The sequence below is a fragment of the Molothrus aeneus genome, chromosome 4, assembly GCF_037042795.1.
Source record: "Molothrus aeneus isolate 106 chromosome 4, BPBGC_Maene_1.0, whole genome shotgun sequence".
NCBI classification, from domain to species: Eukaryota; Metazoa; Chordata; class Aves; order Passeriformes; family Icteridae; genus Molothrus; species Molothrus aeneus.
This window is the reverse complement of record NC_089649.1, coordinates 19482460-19499437: the sequence shown is the minus strand read 5'-3', so window position 1 is coordinate 19499437 and position 16978 is coordinate 19482460. Positions and strand designations below refer to the sequence as shown.

The 16978-nt window shown below is 43.9% G+C and overlaps 1 protein-coding gene across 2 annotated transcripts in view; it reads right to left on the bottom strand.

Annotated features, from left to right (window-relative positions):
- Window positions 1–2183: 2183 nt before the first annotated feature.
- The window catches only part of HERC3 (HECT and RLD domain containing E3 ubiquitin protein ligase 3), a 44039-nt gene continuing 29244 nt past the window's right edge, over window positions 2184–16978 (bottom strand). The window contains exons 13-25 of one of the 2 annotated variants that reach the window (XM_066548050.1): window positions 16502–16691; window positions 15211–15374; window positions 14657–14770; window positions 13370–13393; window positions 13169–13258; window positions 12123–12293; window positions 11379–11522; window positions 9935–10101; window positions 8770–8836; window positions 7566–7648; window positions 5293–5476; window positions 4484–4586; window positions 2184–3988 (exon numbers count right to left, since the gene is read on the bottom strand). In XM_066548050.1, the coding sequence (XP_066404147.1) occupies window positions 3780–3988; window positions 4484–4586; window positions 5293–5476; window positions 7566–7648; window positions 8770–8836; window positions 9935–10101; window positions 11379–11522; window positions 12123–12293; window positions 13169–13258; window positions 13370–13393; window positions 14657–14770; window positions 15211–15374; window positions 16502–16691 (1710 nt within the window). In that variant the 3' untranslated portion in view covers window positions 2184–3779. Of the gene's footprint in view, window positions 3989–4483; window positions 4587–5292; window positions 5477–7565; window positions 7649–8769; window positions 8837–9934; window positions 10102–11378; window positions 11523–12122; window positions 12294–13168; window positions 13259–13369; window positions 13394–14140; window positions 14290–14656; window positions 14771–15210; window positions 15375–16501; window positions 16692–16978 lie in introns of those variants that run through there. The other variant, XM_066548051.1, reaches the window with a different exon arrangement.

Below are 16978 nucleotides of genomic sequence, written 5' to 3'. Positions count from 1 at the left end.
GCTGGGCAACCAGAACAAAACTGTTACAGGTTGGGTAAAAAAAAAATGTCTGCAGGGAGAAGTACAAAATGAAATGTCAGGAGAAACACAAAGTAACCCACAGGTGGTAGAAGGGGAGTAAATGGGACAGAGTGAGCCTGGTGTAGCACAATTAAGCAGGATTTCCTGGGCTCCTCCTGTTTCTCCCTCAGGTGTTCACCAGGGTTTGGGTGCCCAGGGTTTGGGTGCATACGGTGTCAGAGGCCCTTTGCTTGGGGTGGAAGACACAGGAATTGGCTCTGTGAGTCCACATTGGACACCTCACCCCACACCCCCACTGCATGTCTTGGTACTCTACATTTAGAAGATTCATGGAAAAAGTTCTTGCCTTTGGAGACTGTAGTGGATTGACATCTCCAGCTCTTGGAGAGGGCAGTCAAGTTTCACCAACCTGCATGGTCACTCACAGCATGGAGAGTGGAATACTTGCTGGACCTTGTATGGTCAGCAAGTGTATGTATGATCCTTGTGCTTCCCTTTGGACACCTGCATGCAGGGAGCCAGCTCCTAGAGTAACAGATATCAAACAACACATAATTTTGCAAATAACTTGGTATACAGCAAATACTGGGGTTGCTGAGTGCAGAAGAAAGTAGCAGGGTAGGTGTGGGTACCTGACTGAAAAAAAAAATGTTAACAATCCCTTTTCTTCAGACTGCATTTGGTGTACAAAATCAACTTGGAAATGCATTCTCCAGCTAATGACAGCTCAGTGACTCTAGGCTCGGGTCTGTTTACATGATTTAAGTAACAGCAACTTCAAATTGAATCAATGGTGTCCTTTTAAACATAAATAGATTGAAAAACATTATGTGTACGCTTTGTATTTTGTATAAAACAAGAAAATACAACTATTTTGACTGCAGGTGTTTGGTGACAGCTTCTGTTCTGTGTGGGATGCTGCCAAAGATGGCTCAGCCCAATAAAGTGGCTCATAAAGTCCTCAGCAGCCCTGGCCCTTCCTGCCTCCCCCTCTTCAGCTGAACAGGGCTGACACTTGCTACTGGAAAAGATATCTGATGTACAAATATAAATATACACACATTTTGCATTTATGTAATATATAAAATATATGCACACTTACCTCTCTAGTGTAATACGTGTTATCTACAATAATGCAACCCACTATATACAAAATATAGACTATACACACTAGATACAACAGTGGCTAGACCTTACACAATAACACAGGTCACACAGTAACATGCACACATGTTGAAGATTGCAATGCAAGTTGTTTTCCATTACCATCTGTATGGCAGATTCCCTTTGTCAATTGGACAGTTTGCTTTATCTCTCTGAGTGACCACATTCACACCTCCCTGGAGAGGGGACATTGCTGATAACAGACTATTGAATGTCACTGCATGACTGATAAGAACTATAACATTCTATTGTGAGATGCTCCGCCCAGAGAGAGGAGCCAAGCATTGCTACCCAGATACAACCCAGAAATTTTTGAGACACCAGCACGGCTTTCTCCATGGGATTCCCCAGAGAAACAGCAGCTGCCTCTTCTTCCACTGGATCTTCAGAGAAAGAATACATCCTTCTCTACAGATTCCCCTAGCTCCAACAGAACCACACGTCTTCAGGAGGGCTGCAGCCACATTTCCAATTGGATTGCCACCAACACCCTGACCCACAGGGTGTCAGGTTGGGTTCTGACTCTGTCAGTGTTGTTCTAGTGTACTGCATTGTTTATTTTATCTTTTTTTTTTCTTTTTCCCTATTAAAGAACTGTTATTTCCTGCTCCCATATTTTTGCCTGAGAGCCCCCTTAATTTAAAATTTATAGCAATTCGGAGGGGTGGGGAGGGTTGACATTCTCCATTTCAGGGGAGGCTCCTGCCTTCCTTAGCAGACTCCTGTCTTTCCAAACCAAGATAACACATTACACGGTATGTAAGAGGATATGTGCAGACTCCTGTGTCTACATATGATCCATCCACCTAAACAAATAAATATGTGCAATATATGTGCCTAGCAACATATGCATTGATGGAACGACTGAAGGCTGGTCCCAAGTCCAAGCTCTTCCTTGGAGGACTTCCTTTTGTCTAAGACAGGACAGGGGGAGAGGCTGTGCTGGTGCCTGGAGCAGCCTCTCCTTTGCTCCCCAACAGGGAAAGGCAGCCACTCCATCAGAATTAAACATCAAATTTATTGCATAATACTGTACTATGTACACACACATCGAAAATAAACATTTGATATAATTGTATATTTGTCTTCAATGCTGCATTAGAAAGAGGCTGGGGGGCTCTCAATGTAGCCCCCAGCTCGTCTTTAAAAAAAAAGAACAATCCAGAAGCCTAAAACCTTTTGTTACGAGGTGCAAAGTTCAATACTGTAAATTGAACATGGTGCATAAATACTATGTCCTAAGAACAAGTCAATGTCAAAACCACCCTAGGCTTAAAATGAGATTTACATCAAGATCTGAAAAATGGCATGGGAGAAAGGAGAAAAATCATTCAAACTTCACTTAATGGGGCAGTGAGACTGAGGAAAAGAGGACAAAAGCTCTCCAATCATACAGGATAGATTTAGGTAGAGATTTTTCTATATTTTCAGTCTAATTCACACAGATTGTCCTTCAGGCCCCCTGGCAAAACAGCTGCCAAGTGAGAGGGCTGTTCTCAAACAGCAAAATAATAAGCCTAACTGCAAAGATCTCCAGACAAGGGGCTATCCCTCAAATGGGGATCTCCTACTCCTTTCTTTGACCTCACCGGATGAGACTGGAGAGATTGCACACACCTCCCACGCTCACACACCCCTGCACTCAAACAGCCACACACACAGCTCCTCTGGACAAAGGTGGCAGCAGTAAAAGCAGCCATCTCACCTGGCATTGGAGTAGCAGGGCTGTTGGGATGGAAAAAGAGGGCAGCCCACCCACCCAGGCTGCAGACTTGCCAGGACAGAAACACAACATGAGGGAGGAATTTAGAGAAACCTGCTGTGATAGGCAGGGTTTGTCCTTCCACAAGCCTGAACACAAACCCCACTCCAGAGGGATTCTGAGGCTTCTTTGAGGATCCTGAAAACAAATTTCATGACAAGTGAGGAAAAACAAGCCAACCTCTGTAAGCTACCATATTTTCCATGAGACATCCTGGTGCAAACAGATGGAACATCACTAATGCACCGCTCTGGGGTCACAAATGACATCCCAGCCCAGTACCATCCACCAAGGACTGAAGGGCAGAGGAGGTATTTCCATTCAAAGCAAGCAAGAACCAGCTTGCATTTAAAAAGGGAGGAAACAAGGGTGGGGGGAAATCACAGCTTTTCAAAGAGGAGATCACTATTTCATCCTGTTTCCACCATACCCTAAATGCAAGGGACATCAAAATATTTCAACTGAACTAAAAGAAGAGGTAAGAGTGTTTGTGTATGGGGGCAACAAAAGCAAACTACAAGGAATTGCCAGGAGGGCAGTGATGTAAGGTTGGAGGGGAAACAACAGAAATGCCCACTGAACTGGTTTGGTTCAGTAGATGAAAAAATTCAAAAGCAAGAGCCTCTCCCTGCTGGCAGCATCAGGCTGAGACTGCATCATCTCTATTATTATTATTATTATTATTATTTATATTTACCCACCCCCCCAACAAAAAAAAAAAGAAAAAAAAGAAAAAAAAAGTAGTTCAGATCTATTCCCTTACAAAAATAAATCCCAAGCCCATCGTTCTGCTGCTCAGCACCCAGGAGTCCACGCTGGCCCCGCAGGGGGGTCAGGCCAAGCTGAAGCCCTCATAGTGGTCGATGGCCTGCACAAGGCGGGCGCTGAGGATCTCCTTGCTGCTGTACTTGGGCAGGTCCAGCAGGTTGTAGCAGGTGTGGGCCACGGGCAGGTACTGCTCCCCGCTGGGCGTCGACTGGATGATGATGCGCAGGCTGGACATGCCGTAGATGGGGATGCGGTCGCTGCCCGTCAGGAACACTGCAAGAGGAACAAGGGAGCTGGACAGGTGGGACAGCTGAGGGACCTCCCATTGGGGCTGCACGCACAGCAAAGTTCAGCCCCACCTGCCTGAAGGAGCTGAAACCCTGACTGGAGTCCATGCAGCGCCTAGCTGGCTCCCAGGGGAGCTGCAGCACAGCAAGGCCAGTGCCAGGCAGGAACACTGGCCTTGATCCATCTTATCCTTTATCCATCACAGAATCTGAGTGGCTGAGGTTGAAGGGTCCTTGGGCCCAACCTCATGCTCAAGCATGAGGTCCTTGGGCCCAACCTCATGCTCAAGCAGGGCCACCTACAGCCAGCTAGGTGGCCAGGAGAGAAGGGAAAAAGCCACAATAGAGGGAAGCCCCAGCTCTGACCAGCTGATATTGTCACTCATGCTGGATCACCCAAATCAATGCAATGAAGCTCTGCAGCCACTCCCACCCAAGTCTTTCAGTTCCAGGAGATGCTGCACCTCTGCAAGATACTTACAGAGAAATTTCTTCTTTTTTTCCAAGGGAAATTCATGGAAGGTCTCCCAGAACATTCTCACAGTTGGGTGTGTGGCAGTGTAGTCTCCCTTATAGACAGCACTCTATTAAAAACGAAAATACCACATTTTCAGCTGGCACCAGAAAGCAAAGACTGAGCAGAACTCAGACCTGATCTTTTCTAGTATCTGACATTAGATCTGTGCCTGATAGCTTTGAAAGGGAACACAGGATGGGTGATGGGCAATGGCATGGCTCAAAGACATGGCAAGGGTTCTCTGCCAATGTGAGGAAGGCAGACATTAGCCTTCTGCTTTTCAGCTAATTACAAGTGTGGAGAGCATTTCTGGAGTGCCTTTTCACAGGCTGAACTCATGAACAGGATCACACACTCTGCACTGTGAGTGACTTGCTGGTCTACAGATTTTGAAAGGATACAACCCTTTCTGGGTGTCCAGACTCCCCTTTGAATCCTCCTGTAGTTTTTGCCCTTGTGCAGTGGAGTTTTACTACAGGTGAAGACCCTTTGTGTCCTCCCTTTGGTCATAGATTTCATCCCTAAAAAAAGCAGATGGAAATCCTTCTCCCTGTTATTCCTCATCCTGAATTTCCTCCCTGAGCTTTATCTGTAGCAAGCCAGCACAGTGAGAAACTTTTCATGTGAGTGACAGCAAGGTGTACCAGGAACATGAGGAAAAAAAAGCATCGTGGCTTATCCCATCTCCTGACACAGACCAATGCCCACCTCATGCAACTGCACAATCCTGACATTCCTACAAAATAAAAAACAGTACAAGAGGGAAGCTTTACCTCCTCCAGTTCCTCCCAGTTGTAGTTACTGTTTCCAACTATCATGGCCCTGAGCTCTGTGGGCTGGAAGAGTTCCAGGACCTTCCCTCCACACACTTTCAGGAAGCCAGTAGAAAAGGCTGTGTACCACTCGTGGATGGAGACATTGAAGATGTAATTGACATAGGCTTCGACAAATTCTTCCCTAATGCATTGAGAGAAAGTAGGTAGAGGAAAGCACTTTTAATCACATGTCTAAGCAGCAGCACTGCCAAGTTTTCCTGCTTCTGCTTGTGAAGTGTTTTGCAAACATGAGTCTCCAGCAGGCTCAACCCACTGCCCTCCTCCCACCAAGTCACTGAACATGGACAGAGTGCTCAGCAGCAAGTGCTACCATGTGTCTGCTTACTCCCTGGCAGTGGTGGCACAGGACGTCCCCCAGGCTCTCTGCCACCAGTAAAGCTCCCCAGGCTCTCTGCCACCAGTAAAGTTGAGGAGCTTACAACTGGAAGAAACATTTTGACCATTGGTGGAGTTCTCACCACATGCACTATGCAAAAGCAGCGAGGGAGAGGTGAGGAAGTAAAAAGGAAATAAGGAAGTAGATTAACAAAACCAAAAACCAGGACTAAGAAATCATATACCAAAGGGGGAGTTATTTTCCAGTGCATTTGTTTTATTTTCGTTTTCCCCATAGTCACCTGAGCATTAAGGAAATTCAAGCTGATTAAGCACTGAACTGTTGCTTAATTCCTCTCTGGCTGTTACGGTCATGAACTCTGCATCAAGAGCATTTTATGAACTCCAAAGGACAAAGGGAAAATGCAGGCATTTCCTACTCTGCACTTGTCAGTTACAGCAATCCTGTGCATTCCCAGTTCCCAATGAACTTTCCTCACACGGGAAGGGCAGTGCCCACAGACATGCACACAACAAACCACTCAGGCCATAGGGTGGCAAATTGGTCCCTGGCCTCTAAATGTAGAGGTGGAGGAAGTCATTAAGCACTGCAAGGTAAATTGACAGTCATGTCTAGACTTGGATTTAGAGGTTAGCTAGGGTTCAGAACTCCAGTCAGGATAAAGCAACTGAATTTTGGAATGTTAAGCTGGTGGAACTACATACTAGCCTTTCTCCTTAAGGATTTTCTTCCCTTGTTTCCTATCCTGACTTAATAAACACAGTTCCAGTAGTTAACCCTGGTGCTCTTCCCAAGTGTTCCTTTGTACTGGATGGCACACAGTTAAAGAAAAGGCAGGTTCTCTTTTGAATGTATATGCCCAACCTAAAAACCTAAAGGGTTTTAACACTGGCATTTTTATCTTTCCTTCACTGTTGCAGGGGTAGGTTAAACACTCCTCCGTTTTACCTGAAATCCATCTTCTCTTTGCAGGGAGACCCATGTGGGTTTGGCATGGAGGCAGCTCTTTAGCTGTGCAATTGCACCACTTTGGGCAGTAGCAAAGTAGGTAAGAAGTAACACAGACAAAGCTTTTGCTATTGCAATGGCTTCAGACACATTCAAAACCCTTTTAAATAATCAGATTAATAGGAAATTACTTCATCTCCAGCCTTGCCAGCAAGGTCTTCAGCAATCCTAGTACAAGTCCCTAACCATGCTGCTGAGTAGTCACTGGATCACAATGTTTTGCCAGCAGAGAAAGAATGTGAACACTACTTCAAGTAATAAAGGCACTTGTAGAAATCCAATTAGAAGATTATGGGAAGAAAATAGTTCAGCAGCTGGACAAAAAAAAAAAAAAAAGAGGGGGGGGAATGGTAGCTGTGCTAGTAATAACTCTGGGGTGTTCAGTCAAATGGAAAGGGATCCAAGTACAGCAGGTCCTTCTGGCTGTGATCAGGGATGGGAGTCAGGCCGTGCCCAAGGAAAAGTTTCCGGCTCCAGAATCAGGAGTACAAACAAGTCTGCCAGGCTCAGTTTTGTTGGTTACATACAGTTCCCCTCTGAGCTATCAGGGGTATTAACCTGGGCCAAAACCATGTCTCAAACGTCTACTTAAAATGAGAAAAACAACCAAGGGTCTATACAGAGGCCTTTTATAGGGAAGATGTCAATCCAAGTGCACGATACATTTTCCAAACATTGGTGGAAAGATGATTAAAACTTGATTTTTGTTCAAGTGCCACTAGTGCCCAGCAACTTTTGAGCAACTGGTCTTAAAATTTGTTCACAGTGACTGCTAATTAGCCCCCACATTTCCCTTCAGACAGAGTTTCTGTGGCACATGACTTCAGCAGGAGCATGAGTCCATCCCCACAGGTGCCCCACTTGCCTGTTGTCCTTCTGCACCAGAATTTTATCTCCATCTTCAATCAGGTTCTTCTGCTCTGTCACACCATAGCTTTCCCTGCAGATCTGTACAAAACCAGGAAATTAATGTTACCAGAAGTATTTTCTAGGGCATGTGCCTATAAGAAAGACAGAGTCCTCTTAGACAGCTGAGGACTGGCATGTAAAGGGTGGGACAGAGAAAATGGTATGTGCAGAAACTTCTGTTCTCCCCTCCAAGTACACTGTGTGCTTCACCACCCACCATCACCTACATTGGCTGTTGGACTGCTATTAAGTTGAAAAGTGAACTTAGAAAGGAATAAAAATTATTTTAGGTAAATTTCCTGGGGAAAAAAACCCCAGGAGATTGGTAACTAAACACTGTTTTTAACTAAGCTCATGAGTTCTGGCAATAAAAAGGACTCCCTTTTTTAACAGAAACTCAGTGGGTTAATTCATCCTCTCTCACCGGAAGAATAAATGACAGACATTTTCCTGCTTCTGCCAGCCAAGGATGGCAGCAGTACAAACGCACACTGTGTACACTAATTGGTTACCTGAAAAGAATGCAAAAGGGTCATAGACAAGAGGCCCTTATGTGTGAAAAAGAATTTGGAGAAGAGTTTCTTTTGTTACTTTAAAGGTATTCTTTTTTTACACAGCCTGCATTACCATCACAATGGCCTCATTGTCTCATCCCAAGTTACAGCTCCCCAGCCACAGGAGACTCAGTCAGATGCAGGTCTGACTCACTCCAGAGGTAAATTTGATCTAAGGGAGTTTATGTGCTCTCATTCATACAAAAAGGAAACGGGCACCACTCTCCTTGCTCAGCACGGTTCTTCACAGTGTGGAGCAGTTTTATGGTGCCTTGTTTTTACCCCAGGGCAGGCCTTGGACAGAGAGTCAAAAAATGATCCAGATCAAGATGAACCCATCACTCACAACCTGTTAGAGCATCAGGTCTTTGAAAAGTGACAACAAGGCTGTTTTGAAAACCATTCAGCTTAATCTACTTACTAGCTCAGTTTTTAGGACCACATACATACAAAAGAAGAAGGGAGTTGACAGCAAAGAACATTTCAACATCAACATGGGCTATGTGCTATAGGCATGTAGGAATCAGCCAGAATACACATGAAAATATAGATAGGCTTCAACTGTAGCACAGTAATCAGAGAGCTGATATGTCAAATGTGTCTTACTGTAAAATTCAAACAGAATGTCTCCTCCACATCTTCCCCAGGGTAATCTAAAAGTTGCTGGAGACTCCTAAACAACAAGTAGGGAAAGAAATGAAGAAAAGAATAATCAGAGATTTTAAAAGCCATACCTCTAACAGGGAAAACAAATTCAGCAGAAGTAAACAGCATCATACATCTGGCTAGTAAGAGTGCAAGAGAGAGAATCTGAGTCATCTGGAGGAGTAAGAAAGAAATACTCCCCAATTAAAGAGATGCTTTGTTAGAAGCAGGACAGATGCCAGTCCACCGAAACTATCAATACAGTCTATGACTACCTAGTTCATGGATCTACCTAGTTTAATGATCCTGGCTTTGGAACAGAATCATATTCCTAGTTCTAAAGTTGTAATTCTATGTCATCACCACACAAAGGTCTGAGGGAATAGAGGAAGAGACAGAGATGGACTGTATCTGTATGCTCATCATATAGAAAATATTCTGCTACCCCCCAAAATCCTGCTGCTGTCTTCCTGGCATTTTACCTCATTATTGATAAATACAGCTGTCACTTTGTGTAGATGAATCAGATGGCAACTCAGAAACAGAAATAAGACAGCTGCCAGACGGTGGGATCTTAACTTCTGAGTGTCATGGGGGAACCAGTATCCCTATGCAATTAGGTAGAAAAGATTCAATATATCACTTAGAAAAATAATTCTTTCACTCCACTCAACTTCTTCCTGTCATGGGAGCAGGCAGAGCTGCTCTGGCTCATGGATGGGATGATTCACAGCCCTACACACAATTCCCTGCTTGCTAGTCTGAGCCTGGCTTGAGGGGAAAGGCTGAGGCTGGGATCTGGAATCACACACACAGCCACAGGGCAGGGCCAGGCTTCCACTCCTGCTCTCAAAAGGGGGTGTGGGAGGTGTCCTTTGGCTGTGTTGGTACCCACTTTCTGGGGTCAGGAGGGTGGGAGCCTAAGCAGACTGATCCAATAGCCTGTGGGAGAGAAGTCATACACAAAATCCACCACCAGCTCATATGTTTTCAGTCACCCAAATTGATCAGTTACTCAAAAGGATCAGGAGGTGTTTTATTCATCAGCTTTTATCTAGTTTGGCACTTCCTGTTCTTAGCTGGATGGTCTACTTTCCAGAAAAGCTGCAAATTTTGATTTTCATACCTTCCTTCTGTAGGGGACAGCTCCTTCAAATCCTCTAGGCAGGGCTTCACGTTCAAGAGTTTTTTGTACAGAGCCAAGGGAAAGTGAAGGTCTACCACTGTGAAATTGTAGATTGCAAGACCACATATGATGCCAATCAAGTGAAACCAGTTGTGTTCTACAAAACACTGCAAAACCACACAGAGAAATCCTGATGAGACAGACTGTCACTGGTGAAATGCACAGTACCCTTTCCTACATGCACTAAAAAGCCAGACCCTGCTTTTCCAACTGGGACAGAGTCAGAGAGCTGCCATCAGGTGCCACTTTGGTTGTAAATGTGTTGGTGGTGTGTGGCACAGAAATGGAAGCTTCAAAAACCATGCTCTATTATTTTGTAAGCCATGATCACTGTAGAAACAGCAGCTTTCCACCTTACCTGCCTTTTAATTCCTTTTTAAACACCTCTGTGTTTAGACACTAACAGTGCTTCAGTGTTTACTGTCTATGTACTGCAAGAAAATGTGTTAACAATCCTCTCCCTGTTACCCACCCTATTTTCTATTAAAAGCTTTTGCATCAGCACAGTTCCAGCCAGGCAGACACAGCAGCAGAGGTGCTAGCACAGGCCTCCTTCTCCTCACACACTGACTCTCACTGCTGTGTCAGTCACAGACTGGCTGCCCACGTTCGTTAAATGTTCCCAACACGCGACTCATTTTCAGTGCTTACACTGTCATCACTCCTGGTGACAAAAGATTGTTTTATAGCACTGGCATTAGGAGTGAATGCTCTGTAATACTGTTCACAAGTTACTGAAGGTACTAGGCCATTTCCTTCCCTGTAATCCCCGCAGCAGGACAGCCACACCTCAAGGGAAGGCTGGCCATGTAATTTCCCACCTTGCTACCTATGGAGGTGAGAAAAAGGACATAAACCATCATCTCCAGCCATCTGACAGGTACAGATCTTGCACTGCACACTCTTCCAAAGCCAACAACCTTCCACTACAAGCCATGTTCCTTGCTGCTTAAGAGCCTCCTCATATAAAGCATTAACAACTTTAGATCCTGAAGGTGATAGTGATGCATGGCTAAGTGGATTGGCTGCAGTTATGTGAACAGCAAGGGAGGCACAGAACTCTAATGCCATTACCACCTAAACCTCTCATGACCACCACACTCATGATAATAAGAGCTCTATTACCTGTCACCTGACTCTTAATACAAGTTTTATTAAGGGGTAAGAAAAAAGAGAGAGAGCCAACTCTTTAACAGGCACAACCATCACCATTTCTACTAAGGTTAATGGACCTATTTACACTAACTGAAAAGAGAGTTCACATTGTATCATGAGCAGGAAATGAGAGGAAGAACATTTCTTTCCTGTAGTTTGCCACTAACTTCCTTGGCATTTAAATGCAGCATATTATTCCAACCTTCATGTACGGAGGGCAAGGGCTTACCGTGTCTGAAAACCACAGCAGGTTTGACTCTGGGTAGTAAGTGAACATGCCATAGATGGGGTTGAGCAGTTCTTTCAACAACAGGAGGAAAAATTCCTTTGTCACTCCTCCAGCATCAACAGCTTCCTCACCATCAAAGATGACCTGCAGAAAAAGCAGGCCAGTGACAGGGATGCAGAGCTGAGACTGAGTGAATGAGACCTCTCTCTAACTGAGAGCCAGGCAAAGCAATATGACCAACATGCCCAAACCCATGGCAACCCACGAGCTCATTTCAGTGCTCTGCCTGCAGGGACAGAAAGGGAATAGAGGTGGCAAATCAGGTATTTTGAGAATGTTTAAATCCTCATGCAAACCACAAATAACCACCTGTCATCCCAACAATCAAAGCAGCAGCATGACAGCAGCTACTGAAGATTGTGGCAATCTCTCAGAGATTAAACACATCCTATTGTCAACAGCCTGCTCCTGCAGAAGGGCAAAACAGAGATTGCATAACATCACAAAATGCTTCCTCCCCTGGCCCTTGTACACTCAACACACCAGGAGAAGAGAGCAAACCCTGTGCCTGCCAAAGAACTCCAGGGGTCAGAAAAAAGACTCAATCCTTGCACTGACTAGACCAAATGTTCCTGTGTGCAACACCTATGGAGAAGTTACTGCACACTGGTGAATGGGAATGGCTGAAAGGCTGCAGAAATGTTTGCTAAATAAGAGGGTGCTAAAGATACGGGGGAGACTTACTTTGAGAGGTTTTTTCAAGTCAATGTCTGAATGGATGCTCAACTCCCTTAAAGCATCACCAACTAAGTTACTCCTGCGAACATGAAGTACCAGAAAAGGGCTTCTGGCCAGCAGAGGCTCCAGGGTGAGAAGCATGAAGACATTCTGCAAATTTGCACCATTTATTGCAACCTGTAAATAAAAGAGAAGTGAAAAATGGCCTATGCCTAAGCCTTCTTTTCTCCCTATGAAAGGAAAACAGTTAACAACTACATGCCTGGTGTTCCTTTCTGCCTTTTTGGTTTCTCCAGGGCTGAAGAATCCCATGCCCCCTCTGTACTGTGTGTGTGCCTGTATGCCCTGCTTACACAGGTCCCAGTGCCCAACGCTGTGCCAGTCTCAGGAGGCACCTGTGTGAGCAGTGCCTGGTGCAGGGACATTCCACTGGAACAGAGGCCAGCTGCTCTTGTCACAGCCTGGCTGTGAGCTGGCTTGGCTGCCACCTACAGGGTGCAGGAGCTGGGCACTCACTGTCAGCACACTCCTGGAGGGCCCTGGGGATGTGCCCCTCACTGCCCCTGGGTGAGTGGGCTGCTGGCAACAGCTGCTGCCACAAACAGCATCAGCAGCTGGTCTACAACACTCACCTCATTGTTAGAGGGAACAACCACTCCTGCAGCAGGCAGAAATTTCAAAACAAGTGTCCACTTACCTGAACGTCTGTCTACTTATCCAGTCTTACAGCTCCTCTCCTTACTCCTTATCCTTGGATTATCATAAATACCATATCATAACTACTCCTTCCCTGTACAGTTTAAATTTTCATCACATTCACATCTGGCAGCCCTGATGTTGCCAGACAAACATTTTGAAGGGAAAGACACCAAGCACTGCCTCTGCAGTATCCAGGGCAAAGAGGTTCTCCAGCTACACTGCTCTCCTGTATCATGGAAACAATAAACTGTTGCACACACCAGCTCCCAGTTAACACCCTTTCCATGCAGGCACCATTGCAAAAAAGCAGAGAAAAAGAAATGTGTCAGAAAATTGGGAGAGAGAATGATTACCTGCATCTGTAATTCTGCATCTGTCTGTAACATCTTGGTCTTAGCTTGAGCATCAAAGATGAAAGGGTAAGAGCAGAGAGTCACAGCATCCTGCAAGAAAGACAGGCAAGACCTGTTCCTATCCACAGGTTCCAGAGCACTTCTTTAAATAAAAACAATTTAATAATTTAAATAAGAACAATCTTTAAACAATTTTCTTACCTGCATGATGGACGGCCTTACTTTCTGTGAAAGAAAAAGAGAAGTATGAAAATCTTTTTACTCTTTCAATTTTGTGTCTCGTGGATTTTTTTGAATGGACTAGTCCAAAGGTGACCCAAAGTACATTTTCCTTCTTTGGGACCAACAACCCATTTTTCTTTCTCTTAAAGAAAAGCATGGGAACTTCCTTCTCAAGAAAATGTACAAGTCTAATTGAAAACATGAACATCAAACGTTACTAAGAGAACTGACTGGCATAGAATCCTGTGTTGGTCTGCCATGGGTGAAACTTGCTCTTATGAAGAACAACAAATGCATAAACCACATGAAACAATAGGAGAGATCATAAGGCCACTACCTGGTGATACAAGAACACCCCTGCAATGCAAGTTACTCATCATTAGGCATATTGGCACATTTTTAACTATCCCTTACATAAATTTAAGTCAGTACTTTATTGTTCTGCTCACTAAAGGTAAGCACACAGCAGCACTGTTTAAATGATGGAAAGTAGAAGATGGGGGCACAGCACACACAACACTTACAAAGCCCATGAAAACACACACAAAAGTTATCACTACAGTCAGGTTTTACTCTTGCAGCATCCCTCAGCAGATGTTTTTTGGTGGTTTCTTTACACTTGAGATTTCTTTCCTTGCTATGATTAAATAATCTCACTGGGTTCCCACACAGCATATTCCAGCCCTCAGTTTAGTTATCTCCTTTCTTACAGATGGGAAAGTGAGACATAAAAGAGGTGAAGGGTCTTACCCAAGATCACCCAGCAGGTTACTGGAAGAGCCAGGAACAGAACCCACATCTCTTGAGGCTTGGTTCAGTCCCCTAGCCAGAACGCCACACTGCCTCCTCTTACAGAGCAACATTTTAACATCACTGGCTACATTATTCACAATACCTGCCTAAACAGCAGAAGTAAAGGGCAAAAATTATAATTTTAGAATACAGGACTTGGCTCCTGAGGTCTTGATTACATTAAAAGGATCCAGTGACTGAATTAATCACCTCGTGCAAAGACTGAATGGAATTCACATGAACAATTACAGAGTCTGTTGCAAGCTTTGGTTAAATATTGCTAGCTCCAACTCTTTTGACAGCCTTTTTATTTTTAGGTCAATTTTGTAAAGCACTCAGATCTGAGATATTTAACATATAGAAGCTCCTATACTGAATACATTATGTTCTGATTAAGGATATTGGAAATACAGATCCACAGCCAGAGACACAAACATGGACAGCTATTTCATGACTATACATAAAACCTCTTACCATTCCAGCCTGGTGCAAAAACCACATGAGATAATCCTCCTGAATGTCCACCAAGCTGGAAATCTCAGGGATATAAAACTTATCATATTCCACGTGTTTAACCTTCTGATTCACCTAGTGAAGAGAACAGATGGAAATATTTGACATATTTTAACATATTTTTCAGGTTTGCTTTCATAAATTCAGTTATGCAACAAAAGGACCCAGAATGTTCTACCAACAATACGCAATCTCTTATATTTTGGCACAAACCAAGAAGAATCAAATAGAACCTCTTTATAACTTACTTTAGTTCCCCCTCCTCCTCACCCAACCACCCTGCAACAACACAGTGACAGCAGAGACCATCAAGGGACAGGTGTTTGTGACACCATTCTCTAGGGTAACTTTATTTCTAGTCTTTGAGACAGGATTAAACAATCTTCAAGAACCTTGGACTCGGGAAAGCCAATAACATCTCGCCCACGCTGTGACTGGACAGACAGCTCACGACTGCCCAAGGCAGACGGGACTGAATCATCTTGAGCCAACACATGCCCAGGCTCTCCTCTCACCTTGTGGAGTTTCTCCAGAAGCCTGAGAGCAGCTGTAATGTAGCTGCTGAACAGGACTGGGATCAGCAGCGTCTTCCTTCCACTGAGGAGGTAAACCACTGCACCTTTGTAGAGGTCCACAAGCCTGAGGAAGTATCGTGGGCACACCTGAGACCACCAGTTATCTGGAAAGCAGAGGACATCAACATAAACCTCAATCAAAGGCCAGAGTATCCCCTAAATAAGGGGTTACACAAGAAAAAAAGGGGAATACACCTGAAGACTCTTTCAAAAAACCTCCCTATTCCTGCCCTAGCTGTAAGCAACAGGAAATTGAGGCAGAGTCATTGAAACACCAGAAACTGAAAAGCTTCTCCCTTTCCACTCCCATTCAGCCACACCAGTTACTACCCAGCCCAAACCCTGATCAGGGTGAGAGACTGAATTGGAAGTTTTTCAGTCTTTAATTCAAGACACTGTTTCAAGTACCTGGCATTCAGGATACTGTGATCTTGTGGGCAAACATCTGTCTCAGAGGAGTGACAAGCAAAGAGCTGCCTGGGCAATTCTCTGCAGCACCACAGACTTTTCTAGCAGGGTCAGACCGTGTCTCCCGGCACATCCGCACTGAAGGATTAACTCCCCCTCTTTAGAGAGGCTGATTTCTTTTTTGCCAAGGACAGGTAACCCTTACTTTCCCCTGAAGGGACACTGACTATTAGCTTCTTTCCTAGAGCCAATCACCTGCAAAGTAAAAGCTGGAGCCTAGGATTCTTTTGGAAGTCTGAATGTACTACATAGCATTTTACATCATAATATCAGGTTTAGTACAAGACAGCCTTAAGAAACAGAGTAAGATAACAAGAACAGCAGTAGCTTAACAAATGTGATTAACATCACTAAGCAGCATATGTTCTGTCCAGTTTAAAATAAGCTCAGAGGAAAATATATTAGAAATTAAAAAAATTAGAAGTGGGAGAAGAGTTTAAGTGTTCAGCTTACTAAAAGACTAAGGTTTGTCTGCATCTTGTAGAGGAAAAAATGATTTAATATTACATTTAGTATTCTTTTTTTACCTTACACAAAGATATTTTGAAGTGATCAATAGCTGATCAAATTTAAGATAATAGGATAATTTAATCTTCATGATATATAAAAATCTATGTTTCTGCAGAGAAATGCAAATTTATCTGGAACTGAGTTTCTGAATGTGGGTAAAGTAGATATGGTAAATTAGATTAACCTCCCTAGTAAGTGTTCTTTGTAATTATATTTTACTTCTAAATTAAAACAATTTTTAAATGACCCTTACCAAGCACTTTGCTGGGGTTGGTGTCCAGGCGCAAAATAGCCATTGCTAGAGGAAGGGTCAGAGAGATGTAATACTTGGAGTCTTGGAATGGTGGGAATTCTGGGAGAATCAGATAGATTCTCATTGCCTCAACATCTGGTGGAGAGCTGGACAGCTGAGGAATCAAAAAACTTTCAAAGCTCTTCAGTATCTAGAGAGAAAACAAAACAAAAAAGACAGCTTATCCTGGGGGATAGAGCACCTACAATGTACATGATGTTTGAGGGTTGATGAAATGGTAAAAGCCTGTTTTCAAAGTCAAACCCAGAGTGAAAAAAACTAAAGCTATAAATGTTATAGCTAAAAGGGGCAAGGGGAACATACATGTTTTCATCCCACAGCTCTGCACTTGTGAAAGAAATTCTCTGAGTTAGACCAAGTTATACAACCATAAAGTACTCAACTCCTGACAGACACACAATAACTACAAATAAAACA